Source organism: Odocoileus virginianus, chromosome 28 (assembly GCF_023699985.2).
Source record: "Odocoileus virginianus isolate 20LAN1187 ecotype Illinois chromosome 28, Ovbor_1.2, whole genome shotgun sequence".
NCBI classification, from domain to species: domain Eukaryota; kingdom Metazoa; phylum Chordata; class Mammalia; order Artiodactyla; family Cervidae; genus Odocoileus; species Odocoileus virginianus.
The window spans coordinates 7,458,667-7,477,447 of record NC_069701.1 but is presented as its reverse complement, the minus strand read 5'-3'; the positions used below and the strand labels follow the sequence as shown (position 1 = coordinate 7,477,447).

At 47.0% G+C, this 18,781-nt stretch overlaps 1 protein-coding gene across 3 annotated transcripts in view; it reads right to left on the bottom strand.

The window, feature by feature from the left end:
• ME3 (malic enzyme 3) overlaps positions 1 to 18,320 on the bottom strand; it is a 223,911-nt gene extending 205,591 nt beyond the window's left edge. Inside the window, exons 1-2 of one of the 3 annotated variants that reach the window (XM_070457156.1) lie at positions 18,084 to 18,320; positions 17,589 to 17,786 (exon numbers count right to left, since the gene is read on the bottom strand). In XM_070457156.1, coding sequence (XP_070313257.1) covers positions 17,589 to 17,771 — 183 coding nt within the window. In that variant the 5' untranslated portion in view covers positions 17,772 to 17,786; positions 18,084 to 18,320. The remainder of the gene's footprint in view (positions 1 to 17,588; positions 17,787 to 18,083) is intronic. The other 2 variants (XM_020881253.2, XM_070457155.1) reach the window with 2 other exon arrangements.
• Positions 18,321 to 18,781: the final 461 nt, after the last annotated feature.

Below are 18,781 nucleotides of genomic sequence, written 5' to 3'. Positions count from 1 at the left end.
ACTCCCTATTGCCAAATTCAGACTTAAATTGAAGAAAGTAGGGAAAACAACTAGACCATTCAGGTATGACCTAAATCAAATCCCTTATGACTATACAGTAGAAGTGAGAAATAGATTTAAAGGACTAGATTTGATAGACAGAGTACCTGATGAACTATGGATGGAGGTTCGTGACATTGTACAGGAGACAGGGATCAAGACCATCCCCGTGGAAAAGAAATGCAAAAAAGCAAAATGGCTGTCTGAGGAGGCCTTACAAATAGCTGTGAAAAGAAGAGAAGAGAAAAGTAAAGGAAAAAGAAAACACATACCCATCTGAATGCAGAGTTCCAAAGAATAGCCAGGAGAGATAAGAAAGCCTTCCTCAGAGACCAGTGCAAAGAAATAGAGGAAAACAACAGAATGGGAAAGACTAGAGATCTCTTCAAGAAAATGAGAGATACCAAGGGAACATTTCATGCAAAAATTGACTCAATAAAGGACAGAAATGGTATGGACCTACCAGAACCAGAAGATATTAAGAAGAGGTGGCAAGAATACACAGAAGAACTATACAAAAAAAATCTTCATGACCCAGATAATCATGATGGTATGATCACTCACCTAGAGCCAGACATCCTGGAATGTTAAGTCAGGTGGGCCTTAGGAAGCCTCACTATCAACAAAGCTAGTGGATTTGATGGAATTCCAGTTGAGCTATTTCAAATCCTAAAAGATGATGCTGTGAAAGTGCTGCACTCAATATGCCAGCAAATTTGGAAAACTCAGCAGTGGCCACAGGACTGGAAAAGGTCAGTGTTCATTCCCATCCCTAAGAAAGGCAATCGCAAAGAATGCTCAAACTGCCACACAATTTCACTCATCTCACAAGCTAGTAATTTTGAGTAATGCTCAAAATTCTGCAAGCCAGGCTTCAACAGTATGTGAACCATATACTTCCAGAAGTTCAAGCTGGATTTAGAAAAAGCAGAGGAACCAGAGATCAAATTCCCAACATCCGCTAGATCATCAGAAAAGCAAGAGAGTTCCAGAAAAACATGTATTCCTGCTTTATTGACTACGCCAAAGCCTTTGACTGTGTGGATCACAATAAACTGTGGAAAATTCTGAAAGAGATGGGAATACCAGACCACTTGACCTGCCTCTTGAGAAATCTGTATGCAGGTCAGGAAGCGACAGTTAGAACTGGACATGGAACAACAGACTGGTTCCAAATAGGAAAAGGAGTACATCAAGGCTGTATATTGTCACCCTGCTTATTTAACTTAAATGCAAAATACATCATGAGAAATGCTGGGCTGGATGAAGCACAAGCTGGAATCAAGATTGCCGGGAGAAGTATCAGTAACCTCAGATATGCAGATGACACCAGCCTTATGGCAGAAAGTGAAGAAGAACTAAAGAGCCTCTTGATGAAAGTGAAAGAGGAGAGTGAAAAAGTTGGCTTAAAGCTCAACATTCAGAAAACAAAGATTATGGCATCCGGTCCCATCACTTCATGGTAAATAGGGGAAACAGTGAGGAAACAGTGGAAACAGTGACAGACTTTATTTTTGGGGCTCCAAAATCACTGCAGATGGTGACTGCAGCCATGAAATTAAAAGACGCTTGCTCCTTGGAAGAAAAGTTATGACCAACCTAGACAGCATATTAAAAAGCAGAGACATTACTTTGTCAACAAATGTCCATCTAGTCAAACCTATGGTTTTTCCAGTAGTCATGTATGGATGTGAGAGTTGGAATGTAAAGAAAGCTGAGTGCCAAAGAATTGATGCTTTTGAACTGTGGTGTTGGAGAAAATTCTTGAGAGTCCCTTGGACTGCAAGGAGATCCAACCAGTCCATCCTAAAGGAAATCAGTCCTGAATATTCATTGGAAGGAGTGATGCTAAAGCTGAAACTCCAATACTTTGTCTACCTGATTCGAAGAGCTGACTCATTTGAAAAGACCCTGATGCTGGGAAAGATTGAAGGCAGGAGGAGAAGGGGATGACAGAGATGGTTGGATGGCATCACCGACTCAGTGGACATGAGTTTGAGTAGACTCTGTGAGTTGGTGATGGACAGGGAGGCCTGGTGTGCTGCAGTCCATGGGGTTGCAAAGGGTTGGACACAACTGACTGAACTGAACTGAACTAAACAATGCCTGGTAACTGGTAGGTGCTCAATAAACATTTGATGGTTGGATGAATGGACTGATGGATGGAGACATGAACAAACAGATGGATGGATGGATGACTGAATGGGGAGGCAGAGAAGGAAGTAAAGAAGAGATGAGATGCAGATCAGGAAGGAGGACTCTGTAAGATATAAAGGTCCATTAGATGGGTAGCCCTAGACATCTTAGTGATACCATGAAGAGCCTCAGAATGTTTTGAATAGAAATTTGTAAGGGAGAAGAGGCCATGGAAACAGAAGGCGGAGTTTACCCTCTCCATGGTTTTTTCTCTGCCTGGAAATAATATATGGAAAGCGCCTCTAAGATCACCTGGCATGCGTGGCATTAGATAAGTGTTTATTATTTCTAATACTATTATTCCAGCAGTTATGAGTCCCAAAGGAAGCAGCTGACTATATGCAAGTGACTGGTCATAGAACACTGATCAGCTCAGTCAACAAAAAAGCTGCCGTGGATGCTCGAGACGCTGCAGTCCCACAGCCAAGGCTGGTTCCTGGGGGCTGGACCGTCCCTGGCAGGGCAGGCCCTTCCCCTGGGCACCATGGGGCCAGCTGCCCACAGGCACAGCTAGGTACTGCCGAGATTCCTCAAACACGAGGAGAAGCTGCTGCCAGCTCCTGAAGTGTGAGAACAGGGGAAATCTTTCAGCTCTGACAGGTGCATTTCAAAGTCTGTTTCTAAAAATGGCTGTTAACAGGCTCTTCTTCACACCAACTCTCTCTATGCCTGCTTTATCAGGTGGCAACTGCATAGCTATTCACTGTCCTGTGGCCAGAGTGATTTCACCAGTCCAAAAAAAAAAAAAAATAATGATTATGGACTGGAAGAACCCCAAAATAAAAGAGATGAGAAAGAAGGGTCTGACATGAGGGTTGAGCTTTCTGTCAAATGGTTGGTGGACTGCCTTCACGATCATGTTACTGCAGAGAAAAACAGAAATCCCAAGATGAAGGTGGACATCAGGAGCACCTCCACTCATTCAAGATGGACACACAGGAGTGATAGCAAGAGCTGGGACAGCAGATGTTTAGGTCTGAGACATACGCTGTTTAGCATGAACGCATCTCCTTTCTACAAGAGACTCAAAAGCACTGTGCTTAAGTCAACGGAGGCTGTGTGTATGCTCGGTCACTCAGTTGTGTCTGACTCTTTGCGGCCCCACGGACTGTAGCCCGCCAGGCTCCTCTGTCCATGGCATTTTCCAGGCAAGAGTACTGGAGTGGGTTGCCATTTCCTCCTTCAGGGGATCTTCCCAACCCTGGGATCCAGCCTGGGTCTCCTCCACTGCAGGCAGACTCTTCACTATCGGAGCCACCAGGGGAACCCAAGTACTCAGAAATTATCACTGGAGACTCTACCTCACCTGTTTCTTCCCAGATTCACTCCTCTCTTCTCACGTCCCTGCCAAAATCAGATGGACCCATGCCCACGGAGAATGAGCTTGGATCTCCCAGTCCCCCCTCTCCTTCTGGACTGGCTGTTCTAGAGGTCCAGGTCTAAACCCTATTAGGTCTGTGACTTCTTCTGAGGCCCACACGGACCTTCACACTATGCCAAAAGGAGTGGAGCAAAATTTTCGTGGATCTGGGTCCACGAAGGATTAACTGGGTACTTATTACAGCACTCTGTTGAGTGGGGTATTTTATTATCACCTCCATTCACAGATGTGGAAACTGAGGCTTAGAGAAATGAAGTGCCTTTCCCAAGACCATGCCTATGGTGAATGGCTGAGTTGGAACTGGAACCTTGGGCTTTTTGGACTCTAAATCCCTAGACCATAGCCACTGCACTCTGCTGCCCGGTCACAGGCTGTTCCCTGGTGGTGGTGGGCAGCGGGAGGTCACACACGGCTGATTCTAACTGACTGCTGTCCATCACCAGACTCCTTTAATCTGTTGCTAATTATAGCAGGTCTAAGCCTTCAGTCTTTAAAGTAGCCTCAAAGATGAGAATATATAATCTGATCGTAAATGCGTTATTCTTTAGATGAAATACAACTGGCGCAGCATCAGAGCAGAAAACTCTCTGGAAGAAATGGATTCCTGAAATTTATATGACCAAAATAAAAGATTTCTCTTGGTTTTCAAAATCCTCCAAGCCCCATGGAGGGATCTAGATACTGTCACCATCTTTTTAGTCATGTCCAGCTCTTTGTGACCCCATGGACTGTAGCCCGTCAGGCTCCTCTTTCCATGGAATTCTCCAGGCCAGGATACTGGAGTGGGTAGCCTTTCCCTTCTCCAGGGGATCTTCCCATCCTAGGGATCGATCCTGCATTTGCAGGTGGATTCTTTACCAGCTGAGCCACAAGGGAAGCCTTTTTAGAAGAGACAGCAAATGGGCTTGTGTATTATCAGTCTTGATCAGAGTGGTTTCTGATGCCTCCAGGAGGGAATGTGAAAGTGATTCGCATAACTAATTTTTATCGAGAGTATATTATGAAGAAGGCATCATGCTGGCCACGCAGTGCTGAAGAAGGGGTCCTGGCTCTGAGGATAACATTCAGATGGAGGCAGACACATGCACTGTAAGTGTTTGCTGAGGCCCAATACAGAAGGACTTCCCTGGTGGCTCAGGGGTAAAGAACCTGCCTGCCAATGCAGGAGACATGGCTTCGATCCCTGGGTTGGGAAGATCTCCTGGAGCAGGAAATGGCAACCCACTCCAGCATTTTTCCCTGGAAAATTCCATTCACAGAGGAACCTGGTGGACTACAGTCCATGGGGTCAAAAAGAGTTGGACATGGCTGAACACACACACACACACACACACACACACACACACAATGTAGAAAACAGCCAGGACTGTATAAGCTAAACCTCAGAGGGACGTGCAGGGTGAATGAGTCACTCGCATGGGTCATTATCAAGGAAGGCAGCAAGGCCGAGGCAGCCCTTGTGAGCTGAGCTAAAGCATGTCGAATATTTGATAAATGAACCCAATGTGACTGGTGCTCCCAGGGGCTGAACAACACAAAAGCGAGGGAAAAAGCAAAATCAAAGGGCACATCACAGTGCTGGAGATAAGCCATTAACTCTACTTGTAGAATTAGAGGTTTCATAAAATGATTTCTCTCTCTGAATATGGGGCCCCTCATAAAGTAGGGGTCTACTGCTTGATTTCTGCACATTCAACTACAAAAGGTGGCTCTTCTCAGGGAGAAAGGCTTCGCTCACATGCTTTGATCTAGACAGCTCCTCCTCCACCATCTTCATCTGCCAACTCCTCCTCTTCACGGTGGCGGTTCTGACAGCGCAGCCAAAGTGTTCGCACCCCTCTCCCAAGCTCCCACAGCACTGGAACATATGCTTCTCATCACACCGACCTTCTGAACTGAAACTGTCTGCTTACAAACTGCTGCCTAAAGGCAAGTGTGTTCGCCACTGAAGTTCCACTGCCTAAAATACAATAGGGACTCAGCAAGTCTTTAATGAATAAATTTAATAAATAAATAAATGAGTCTTGGGAGAATCACACAAATTTAGAGGGTGACAAGAAGGCATCCTGCGATCTTTAAAATTCCCTCCAAGATTCTGATTCTGACAGAGCCAGTAGGAATGAGCTCAGCCCGTCAGAAGGTCTCGGCAGGGAGTGCCTTGCCAGACCGCCTGGTAGAGTCAGTTCTATGGTTTTCCCAGTAGCCATTTATGCATGTGAGGGCTGGACCATAAAGAAGGCTGAGCGCCGAAGAGTTGATGCTTTTGAATGGTGGTGCTGGAGAAGACTCGTGAGAGTCCCTTGGACAGCAAGATCAAAAGAGTCAATCCTAAAGGAAATCAACCCTGAATATTCATTGGAAGGACTGATGCTGAAGCTGAAGCTCCAATGCTTTGGCCACCTGACACGAACAGCTGACTCACTGGAAAAGACCCTGATGCTGGGAAAGACTGAAGGCAAAAGGAGAAGGGTGGGGCATAGAATGATGGTTAGATAGCATCACTGACTCAACGGACATGAATTTGAGCAGACTCCAGGAGACAGTGAAGGACGGAGGAGCCTGGTAGGCTGCTATCCATGGGGTCACAAAGAGTCAGATGCAACTTAGAGACTAAATAACAACAACAAAATTAAATGACTCAATACAACCCCTGGCATACTGTATAGCCAAAAACATCCTAGCTCTTCTCATTATGACTTGAGTGCCTTCCACAAGGCATTCTACTCTATTGAAAGAAATTCAGTATAATATGAATCTATCTTGGAATCTTCAACACTTCCTTCAGAAGCCAGAGAAAGAAGGGGTGGGAACCATCTACTGTGAATGAAGACCAGCGCCACTGAAGTCGTGAGGGAACTCGGCAGCCTTTGTTTCATGGAAAAGTCACTGCACAGCTCAACAAAACAGAGGATGCCGCCTTGTGGGATGCTGACTCCTCCTACTGTTTTCTGAAAGACCAAGGCAAACTAAAGGATCCAGTAGGGTCTGCCTCCTCCAGAGCTCCACACCACAGGGGAGTGTGTTCCAGGACCATTATGCTATGGGCTTTGTAGACCACTCCCAAACAATGATACAGAATCCAGACAAAACGCTTTAAAAAAAAATAATATTCTCAAGTTGCTAATCATTCAACACTATCCCCTATGGTCCCTCTGGCTTTCAATATCACTTTTAAAAGCAACTGCAGCTTTGATTTTCTCTTATTCAACTTCCTCAAAAGCTGATGATTTTTCCACCAAAACTCCCTCTCCTCAAATGACTGAGTACATTTTACTTTCTACTGTGTCCTTTTGGTAGGAACTCTGTTTTCACCAGGCTGCCAGGCAACCGTTTGGGTACAGAATGAATGCGTGCTTTTAACCGCTGACCCTGGCACCCCCAATCATAGGCTATCCCTCAGATTTTCATCGCACAATCATAGAGCATCTTTTGTGCTCTGCATCAGAGAGGCAGTGGGCCACCACCCCAAAGGATTTCCCAATGTACTTTCTACACATCAAAGTGAAGGTCTGGAAGCTGACTATAACCACAACTTTGCAAACAAAAGTGCTGCATACCAGTGACCCCTCTGCAATAGCCACAAGAATCAAAAGGCCCCTCTACAGTCTCTCACTATAAGACTGGCATTTGGAAAGAAGAGAATAGATGATGAAAGAAATCTTTGGTAGAAATGACACAAATGCAAACTAAAATAAAGCCATAATCCCCAGAGTCTCCAAAGGCCCAAGTGGATCAAGAGACACTAGAAACAGAGGCTAGAAATGATCCCTGAAAAAGTGTCCACGGAAACTCTATATAGAGAGTTCAGAATTAGACGGACTTTGATGCCATTTGGTCCAAGTCTGAGCCAGACACCGTGTATTTCTGTGTGGGCTCTGCCCCCAGCGCCGCTGTTTATACAGTGTAGCTACTGTTGTTTACAATTGCTTTTAGAACATGTGGCAGGTTCCTATGTTAACATTTTATTGCATGAATCTAAACATACTGCCTCTAGAAGATAACTGATTATACACGCAAGCAAACCTTGAAATAGGACTATCTGGGAGGGATTTCTGGGCTTCCCTGGTAGCTCAGATGGTAAAGAATCTGCCTGCAGTGTGCGAGACCCAGGTTTGATCCTTGGCTTGGAAAGATCCTCTTGAGAAAGGAATGGCAACCCACTCCAGTACTCTTGCCTGGAGAATTCCTTGGACAGAGGAGCCTGACAGGCTTCAGTCCATGGGGTTGCAAAGAGTCAGACATGACTGAGTGACTAACACACACAGACACACAGACAGATTTCTATAGGATTAAAATGCTACCCTTGTGTTACAGATAGGTCAACTTCCAAAAGTTGGTCCAAATGTTATTTACTTGGCTCTAGAAACTCAATTTCCAACAGAAACTGTAGCCTAAAATTGAAAAGACAATGGGCCATTAAAGAAAATTACATAAAGAAGAAATAATCTCCCATAATTCCATTGCCCTAACACTATCATTTTTACACATTTAGTTCCAAGTCTTTTTACAGAGCTACATCTTTTTACAGTAATGCATCTGGGTATAGATTCCACTTAGTAGTCTGCATTTTGAATTAAGCATTCATAAACATAAGTCAACACTTCTGAAATCTTCATAATGATCAAATGCTAATCTAACACATAATATACTATCTTTGGAGGACAATTCAACTATTTATAACAACACATTTATAAGAAAAGACTTTCTGAGCATTTGATTGTTTTTCCAAGAGTAGCAAGCCTTCTGCCTGAGCTTCTGGCATCCCATCCCACACTTCCTTGAGTTCCTGACCCCTGAGGTACACAGCAGTTCCTGGTATGATGTCTTTAGTCCATCTGGGATGCTGCAACAAAACACCATAAACAAAGTGGCTTCGCTGTTGCTGTTCAGTCGCTAAATCATGTCAGACTCTTTTCATGCCAGGCCTCCCTGTCCATCACCATCTCCCAGAGCTTGCTCAAACTCATGTCCATTGAGTCAGTGATGCCATCCAACCATCTCATCTTCTGTCACCCCCTTCTCCTCCTGCCCTCAATCTTTCCCAGCATCAGGCCTTTTCCAATGAGTCAGCTCTTCGCATCAGGTGGCCAAAGTACTAGAGCTTCAGCATTAGTGGGGCCCCAGGGCAGCCAACAGCAGTGGTGAGGCTGGGGTGCCCTCCACTCCTGGGTGTCCTCCAACATCAGCTCCAGCCTTCCCCACATCCCTTGCCCAGCCACTCCAGCAGGGCCTTTGTCTCAACCCCTAGCCTCATGCTGACTGATACCCAATGGCCGGTGAAGGTTTAAACACTTAATGAGGACCAGCAGTGGGACAGCCAGGCAAGTCATCCAGCTATGCTGAGTGGCTGAAGGGCATGTCCCTGCTGGTTAGCGCCTGACAAAACCTGGTCCACTGGAGAAGGGAATGGCAAACCACTTCACGACTCTTGCCTTTGAGAACTCCACGAACAGTATGAAAACGGTGCCTTACACAACAGAAATTTACTTCTCACAGTAAAGACCAAGTTTAAGACCAAGGTGTAGCTGAGTCAGTTCCTGCTGAGGACCATCCTCCTGGCTTGCAGATGGCCAGTTTCTTGCCTTATTGTCACAGGGCAGAAAGGGAGCAGGGGTTCCCTCCTGTTTCTTTGATAAATCCCATCATGAGGGCTCCACTCCTGTGATCTAATTGCCTCCCAAAGGCCCGACCATCAAACACCATCACATTTAGTGGTAAGGCTTCCACCTGTGGATGGGACGGGTGGGGCCCATAACTTGGTAAGCCTTGTCTTCAGCAGGGAGGCTGCGGCATGGGGCTCAGAGAAGTTCAGAGCAGAGACAGGGCCTTCCAGGGCGGGAGCTCTAGGAAGCTGGAGATGCTGGCTGAAGCTGGGTCTTCCTATCTCTGGTCTACTCCCTCCATATCCTGCTTTGCTTTTTAGGGTGGGTCTCAAGAATGTCTCCATCCATCTCTGCTTTCAAGACACCATCTGTGCCTCCTGAATAGAGTCTCTTTTCCCCCCCAGGCTTGGTTTGATGCTGGTGAACCTGGAAATAACCAAGGGTGAGTGAACATGTGTGTGGTGCTTCCTCAGTCTTCATGGTAAGTGGACCTCTGGGTACACCAAGGGTTGATGTTAGCAGGACTAACCTACATTCCAGATGCAGGTGATCTTGGGCATATAAACCCCACAGAGGGGGACATGAGGAGGAAAAGCACCAGAGGAAAAGAAGGGGGGCTTTGGTGAGGAGGAGGGGAAAGGGAAGGGATGAAAGGAAGGAGCCTCAGCAGATGCCTCCCTGAATGATTCACTCATCCAATAACCCTTCACTGGGTAACAAACACAGGACCAAGAACTGTTCTAAGTACCTTGGATACATCAATGAATGAATAAGACAAAAATCTCTGTCTAAACAGAGCTTAGTGGGGAAACACAAATGATAAACAAGAGACATGATAAGAAAATTAAACAGTATCTTTGCAACCCATGGGCTGTAGCCCACTAGGCTCCTCTGTCTATGGGATTCTCCAGGCAAGAATACTGGAGTGGGTAGCCATTCCCTTCTCCAGGCGATCTTCCCAACCCAGGGATCAAACCCAGGTCTCCTGCATTGCAGGCAGATGCTCTACCATCTGAGCCACCAGGGAAGCCAAATAGTATGTTAGGAAGGATCAAATCCTATGGAGGAAAAGTAGATCGTGTGAACGGGACCAAGAAAGTTGAAAGGACTCTTTACAGCTTCCCTTGGGGTGGTCTGAGTAGGTCTCACCGAGAAAGTGAGAAGCCTTGAAGAAGGTGAGGGAGTTAACCACGTGGCTATGCAGGGGCTGTGTGTTCTAGAAGAGGAACAGCCAGGGCAAAGAGCCCAAGTAGGAGCATGCTTGGAGTATCTGAGGCCTGCTGGGTTTGGGCAGTGAGACTCAGAGGTAGTAGGTCAGAGAGGGTTAAATCATGCAGGACGTGGTAAGAACTTGGACTCTGCAGAGTTTTGAGCAGAGGAGTGATGTGATCAAACTTTTAAAAGGATCACACTGGCTGCTGTGGGGAAGATAAACAAGAGAAAAGGAATGATACCAGCTAGGGAGTCCTCAGATACGCAGATGACACCACCCTTATGGCAGAAAGCGAGGAAAGTGAAAGGGGAGAGTGAAAAAGTTGGTTTAAAACTCAACATTCAGAAAACTAAGATCATGGCATCCGGTCCCATCATTTCATGGTAAATAGATGGGAAAACAATGGAAACCGTGAGAGACTTTAGTTTTGGGGGCTCCAAAATCACTGCAGATGGTGACTGCAGCCATGAAATTAAGATGCTTGCTCCTTCGAAGAAAAGCTATGACCAATCTAGACAGCATGTTAAAAAGCAGAGACATTACTTTACCAACAAAGGCCCATCTAGCCAAAGCTATGGTTTTTCCAGTAGTCATATATGGATGTGAGAGTTGGAGTATAAAGAAAGATGAGCAGTGAAGAATTGATGCTTTTGAACTGTGGAGAAGTTGGAGAAGACACTTGAGAATCCCTTAGACTGCAGGGATATCCAACCAGTCCATACTAAAGGAGATCAGTCCTGGGTGTTCACTGGAAGGACTGATGCTGAAGCTGAAACTCCAATACTTTGGCCACCTGCGAAGAACTGACTCGTTGGAAAAGACCCTGATGCTGGGAAAGACTGAAGGCGGGAGAAGGGAGAAAGGAGACAGAGGATGAGATGGTTGGCTGGCATCACCTTTGCGATGGACATGAGTTTGACTAGGCTCCAGGAGCTGGTGATGGACAGGGAGACCTGGCGTGCTGCAGTCAATGGGGTCACAAAGAGTCGGAGGCGCCTGAGCAACTGAGCTGATTGAACTGAACTAGCTAGGGGGCGCTGTAATCACCCAGCTGAGAAATGGCAGCGCCTTAGGTCGGTGGGGGACCCGTGCTGAGAGCAGAGGTTGGATTCCACATGTGGTCTGGAGACAGAGGAGCAGGGCTACCCGGTGAATTGGACACAGGGCCTGAAAGAGAGTGGCCAAGGACGTGTTTTAGCCTCTCAAAGCGTGGTTAACAGACACAGAAGGAGATTGAAAGGAGCAGGACTAGAAGTTGGAGACCCATGAGAAGGCTTCTGCCTAATTGAGACACAAGATGATGAAGGTATGAACAAGTCTGCTGGTAGAGGAGATGTAGATAAACTGATGGATTTTAAAGGTTGGGATAAAACTCTTAGTAAATCAAGTTAAAATTTCAGATAAGCATTTTGTAGCCCTTTCCCTAATATCCACTCATTCTTTCTTGAGTGGTGTAGAATTTTTAGCAGGATATATGGGTGCCCAGCTAAAGATTATGTTTCCCTGGTTCCCCTGCAGCTATGACCAACTCTGGTCAATTGGACATGAATGAAAGTGATATTTGCAACATCCAAATTCCGCTAATTCCCTTGCACACTTGCTTCTGTATAGAATGAATGACAGAGACGAGAGCAACCATCCCAGACCATGAAATGGAAGATGCATACTGAGGATGGCAGAGCAACAAAACCAAGCCACGTATCAACCTGCTCACCGCCCACCCAGACTTGTTTATGAGTGAAACAGGCTTTTATCTTGTTTAAGCCTCTGAGTCAGGGGATTGCTTTGTAAAAGTTGCCTAACTTTTAGCCTAATGGATGCAAGTTCTTTTAGTTGTTTCTAGCACAAAGCCCTAACACCAAATGTTATCAATCCCAGGAAGCCAGGACAGTATTTGACAGGGAAGGATTTCATTCCAACCCGCCTCTGCTCGTTTGTTCTTAAAATATCTGAACAGGACTTGAGCTTCAACGCCCTGAGTCACTGCACAGGAGATGCATGTCCAGAACAAACTGCTGCTCATGGAACTGATGTTTACTTAATAATGAATTGCTTTTTTTCTGAATAGTTATGCATTTATTTTCATGCATAACTAGCACATCAACATGTGACTGTGTGGATATATTGCTTAGTTAGCATAAGACTAAATTGGTAAGTGAGTAAAAAGAAAAAGGATGTTGAGTTAAAAAAATATTAAGGAAGTGAGAGAACAGAAGGTCCTCATATTTATCAAAGAAGCCCAACCCAACATCACATCAGAAGCAGAGGTCTCAAGAAGACATATTATGTCAATTGCCTTTGGAACAGAAAACAGCATCTCCAAGAAACCTCAAATTCTCCCAATCATCACCTCCTGACTGATCAATGAGGCAAGTGTGTGATGACAGACTCCCCCCAACCCAAAGGAGGCAAGATCAAGTTCTAAACTGGCACGGAATGAAAACATCCTTCATTCAGAGGCACAGCCTAGCTGTGTCAGAGGCAGCAAGGCTGCGGGGGCTCACTCGCCACGTGAACAGGATGGAGGTGAGTCCACCTATGAAGACAGCCTATAAATGGGCTTGATCATTTCAGGAGTCTAAGAAGTCACCACTGCATGCAGCAGGGATGGAACTGAAATCTGTGCGCCCAGCACTGCGGCACAGCCCCCCAGGGCTTCCACGCCCACCAATCTAAATGCATGCAGTCCACATAGAAAGGTGGTCCCCATGCCCTGCATGGAGGGCCCACTGCATGAAATGCACTGGTCCATTATCAGTGACTGGACCAAGCACCCTTCATTCATTCTTTCATTCATTCATCAGGCTCAAGAGATTAAGAAAAAAAAAAAAGCAGAGAATCAACAGTGTACCCCCCTTCCCACCATGGCTATGGAGCATTCCATTAGACAGGTGTACTGTAAATTGCTTAGCCATTCACTGGTTAATGCACATCTGGGTTGTTTACAGACTTGGGCTATCGTTCATAAAGCTATTATAAGCAAACACAAAGAAAAAAACTGCAGAGAAGCAGGTGAAGGTTCAGTGGAAGCATATGATAAAAATCATTGTTGGCATGTGGGTCAAAGGAGGTGGTTGACCCAGCCTGGGAAATATCACACCCCTGCAGTGAAATGTGCTGAAGTCTGGGAAGATCAATATCAAGTAGGTGGATTTCCTCCCAACAGGCTGCTTGTAAACATGTCTCCAGGCAACGAGAGCACTGGGCTAACTGTAAAGCAGTGACAATAAGGCTCATAAAGCTGAGAGGAAAGGGGTTAGGACTCGACTGAAATCATCCAAAGAGCAAATATTTATTGAGCATGTCAAGTCAGATGTAAAGTATCGTGTGACAAGACAGTCTCTGTCCTCAAGGTGCTCGGGGTCTAGGGTGGAAGTCACACCACCAGCCATGACGCTCAGCACCAAAAGGAAACACAACAGGTGAAAGGACAAATGGGTGGGGACTCAAGTCTAGTGTGGGGCGTGGGAACAGCACAGCCCTTCCCAAGAGGCCAGAGGTAAACTGAGGCAGCAATGCTGCGGGGGCTCACTTGCCCCATGAACAGGATGGAGGTGATTCCCCCTATGAAGACAGCCTATAAAATGGGCTGGATCATTTCCCATTTCATGTAGGTGAAACATTGCTGATATTCTGTAACGTGTAACCCAAGAGTCACTCTGTTGCCACAATCATCTGCATGAATAGCAGAAGTCATTATGTAAATTTCAGAAGAAAGGCACAATACTGTTGTTTTAAAAAAGGAAATAGAAATTGGAGTATTGGTGAATCATTCAGAAGATCTAGACCCCTGTAGGGAACTCAGAATCATCTAGTTCCAATTGCTATCATTGTGAATATGTCTAAGTCAGTCAGAACTGAAGTGAATGAGAACTGTCATTGTGATTCAGTGGACTGAAAATCAGAAGGTGGGCTTCTTCTGCCCACCTCTGCAACCACTGACAATCTCTGTGGCTTTCTTTCAAGCGAGAAATCGCTTGACTTTCTCACCCTGTTTCTTCATCTGAAAATAAGAGGCTGGATGAAAACAACAGTTTTTATAACAGTCGTCATTTTAAAATGACAGTGCATAGCGAAAGTTGGTATTTCACATGGTGACTTGGTATAATACTTACGTTTATTAAATTTTAATACATTTACTATTTCTTAAAAAAAAAATTTAATACATTTACTATTTCTTAATCGTATTATAACCCATTTCTTTGAAATTTAAAAAAAAAGCTGGTTAGATCCACAAGATAATTCCACGTTTCATAGGTTGTGACTGGAAGTTTCAACAATTTCAGGCTAGGTCATATCTAAGGGAACCTCCCACCCTGATTCTGGAACTTGTCAAAATGATCACCTAATATTTAGTGTCTCACAGTTTTCCAAACTGATTTCACAAGACTCTCCCAGGATTCTCACAGCAGTGGTGCAACATGGGCAGAGGGGCTAATGAGAGTCATCACAGATCAGAGGGCGAGATTACAACATTGCTGGTGCCAGACCCTGTGACTGCACAATGGCAGCGATGCCCGCCCTGTTCAGTAGCTCTTCTCTAGGAGAATTCCATCTCCTGATGACCCTCTGCCCTCAAGCTTCAGCTTAAATGCCTCGCCCACTAAAGCAGGAGGCAAAACCGGTGCACATGTTCCAAGAACGTAATGTTAGTCTTCATGGTCACGCCCTTGTTGCAGCCTTCAGGAACTGCCCAGTGCCAGCCACAAGCGCAGGAAGCTTGGTCCCTGCCCCGGAGGAGCTCCGAGTCTAGCAGAAAAGAAATCTACCGCAGGGCCACCCGCTGTGGATGTCTCCCTTTCAAAGCCACACTTCTCCTGTTTTCTTAGTGATAACCTCAGTGGTTCTGTTGAACTCAGCAAGTCTCCCCATCTGGCTGATGGAAAGTGCCAAGCTTTCAAGCCTTCCCTGGAGACTGCCTGAGCCCTGGACGTCAGCAGGACAGCGAGAGGGTGGCACCCCAGGAGGAAATGCGGGGCAGTGCCCAGCAGGGTTCTTCCGCCACTGTCTCCCTTCCGTCCCCAAGGGCAAATGGGGCAGGCCACAGGCTCTCTCAGCATCACCCGAGACACTCTTCTCAGCCCAGACTAGCATCAGCTGACTTCAAGGATATACAAAAACTCTTTTAACATCATGAAAAGGTCAGGTCCCTAGATTTATGGATAACGTCCCATTTATCCTACTTAAGGGGAAAAAAAAAATTTACATCAGGGACAAAGGACAAGGGCAAGAATGCCTTCAGGAAACCATAAACCTAAGGCTAAAAAAAGACATTCAAGTCCTTCTTTCATTTTTTTTTGAAACTATTCATAAAAATTAAGTGCTAATTCGAATATGCTAGTCCTTCTAAAGCTATTATTGTTAAAACAACTGGAGTCAGTAGTGGGAATTTATTATTTTGCTTTCCAGTATCTACCCTTTCTCCCTCGGATGACAATACACAGATTTACTTGGGGTGGGGTTGGGTGTTATTTTAAACCAGCTGCTATGGGTACCCCTAACCTAAACTCCATCTTTAAATTCAGGGGTGAATGCTGACTGACTTAAGTCATAGTAATCGGTTTGAGAGTAGAAGGAAGTCCAATTAGAGTCCATGGGACAGAAAGACTCCTTTCCTGAGCCTTCAGAGAAAGTGTCCTTTCTCTTCTACAGGAGCTACCAGAAGCCAGTGCCTTTCCATCTCTAGATGGTGTGATGTGAGAACAGGAGATGGAGGCCTGTGGCAGCAATGGGGTGAGAGACTCTCTGGGATGGAATCTGAAGATGCAGCTGAAAACGCAAGAGCCGAGCAGGCAGCCGGAGAACCTGCATCTGTAAGGATGCAGTCTGGACTGCTGAGTCAAACTTGCCTGCAGTGCTTTCTTCCTCTGGACCTCTCATTACAGGGGGTTTATTCACTAAGCTAGTTTGAGTTTCCTAACACCTGCCAAGAAAGTAAGTCATAATTCATAAAACACCTTACCTATCCCAAAGTAGTAATATGCAAAGGATTTAGGGTTTCTTGGAGGGGGGTAGCAGGGATCATGGTGTGATGGGTGGAGGTTGAGAGTGAAATTTTCTTTCTTAGCTTCTTCTATTAATTCTGCAGGAAACAATACTTAGCATCTAAATAATTGTTCCTATTTCTCAAAAACACCTTTTCCACAACTATTTCCTCACTTGAATTTCACAATCCTGATTCAAGGAACTTATAAAGAATTTTATCTTGCAGTAACTGCTTCTTTACCAAGCACTTTATATACTGTCAAAATCAAACTCAGTAATTCATGATTGTCACAATAGCTCAATGTGGTAGGCATGGTGGGTCTGTCATAACATCCACTTTAAGCAGGAGAAAGTTGAACCTCAGAGAAATCAAATGAGAGGCCTAAGTTAACATGAGGCGTTTTGGGAGACCGGCCTTAAACCCAGGTCTCTTGATTTTAACATCAATGATACTAAACTCAACTCCCAGAAACAAATGTGTATGCTCTTAAGCACTGTGTCAGCAGTGGGCTGAATTTGACCCGAGCACCAGAGACCCAGACCCAGATTTCAGTGGCAGAGTCAGAGCTAACTAGCTGGTGACCTTGGTCAAGTTTCTTTTGCCTTGTTTTCTCATTTGTAAAGGGAGGGGTTTGAATTAGGATCTCTGAGGCCTTTCCAAGGTCTGAATATTCCATAATTCTAGACTTTCTTGTCCTGGCTCAAATTAAAAATCTTTTTCTCAGAGTAATTATAACCTTAGCTGATATTTGTTCTCATTGGGTGTCAGGGACTGTGCTAAGAACATTATCTCTGTTTTCTCGTTAATCTCACAACACTCCCAACCCAACTGTATCGCTTTTACAGATAAGGAAACTTGGACGGCCAGAGGTTCAATGAATTGCCCCAAATCAACAGAATCAGCAAGCATCAAGGCGAGATCTGACTCCAAATCCGAATGGCTATGAGGATCTCAACCCAGTCTATATTTGTTCGTGAAGAAATCAGGCTCCCGCATTATTGGTGACCTCTTTCCAAGCAGAAGAGGGGCGCTAAAAAGCTAAACCGAGGCACACCAAGCTTCCCCTGGAAGGGCGTCTGGGAGGCTCCTCCCGGCGCCCCGGGGGCGGGGCGCCCATCCCGCCAGCCCCGGGCGAGCGGCTTGGGCCCTCCTACCCTCCCGGCCGGTTACCTTGTTGAGATGCGGGTTCCTGGTGACATCGTATCCCCGCTTCTTCAGCGGCACAGGGCGCGCCGGGCGGGCCTTGGAGTGGCAGCCTCGGGCGGGCGCGGGGGGCGCCCAGCTCCGGACAGCGCCGCAGGCCCGGCCGGGCCGGAGAGTCAGCCGCGCGCCGGTGCCCAGCGCGGCGCCCATGGTCCTGGCGCAGACCTGGCACGGGGAGACAGCAAGGTCAGGGGGGCCTTCGGGCCGGCCAGGACCCGCTCGCGCCGGGGACGCGTGCGCGGGGAGAGGGCGGGGGTCCCGCAGGGGCTCAGGCGCCCCCCTCCCCCGCGGCCACCCGCGCGGCTCTCGAGGCTCGGCGGCGGGGCTCAGGCCTGGGCGAGCTGGGGCGAAGCGAAAGCAAGCTCAGGAAGCAGCTCCGGTGCGGGCAGCAGCCCGCGCCTCGCCCGCCTCCATCCCCGCAGAGAAGCAGCGGCGACTGCGCGGCGAGGAGAGTGCCCGAACCTCCGAGTCCGCTCGATGGCGCGCCTCGGTCCCCTCCGCTTCTCCAGCCCACCTGTCTACGCGCCGGGAGCCGCTGTCTACGCGGCCCCGCTGCGGGGCAGGCGGGGCGAGACGCTGCGGGGCCGTGATTCCCCTCTCACCAATGGCTGGACCGCGCCGGCGGCCGCGAGAGCGCGGAAGCGGGTGCGCCCTGGAAGACGAGTCCCCAAACCTCTGCGCGCCGTGCGGGGCTTCCCCGCGGGCGCCGCGCAGACGCGTGCACGTGCCTCCGCGCTGATTATAAAGGAAGCTCGCGATGCGTTCCGAGCCTGTCTCTCTAGACAAGGCGAACGCACAAAGCGGGCTCAGCGTTTAGGGCTCAGCCCTGGCATTTGGGGGAGAAGGCCCTTGGCTTCCGCACAAGGAGTTAAAACCCTCAGGCACCCAGCTCGGCGTTGCCTTGGGCTGCCAAGTACATAGCCGTTAGCTTCACGTGGCTCTATACCTTTAAACAAGCTACTTTAAATGGAGTAATATTTAAAATCTAGCTCCTTAGGTGCACTAGCCACGTGTCACAAGACCAAAAGTCACCTGTCCATAGTAGCTTTGGGCCTGACAGAGGAGCCTGGCAGGCTACAGTCCGTGGGGTCGCAGAGTCGGACACGACTGGGGGACTCAGCACAGCACAGCACGGATAACGGAACATTTCCATCTTTGCC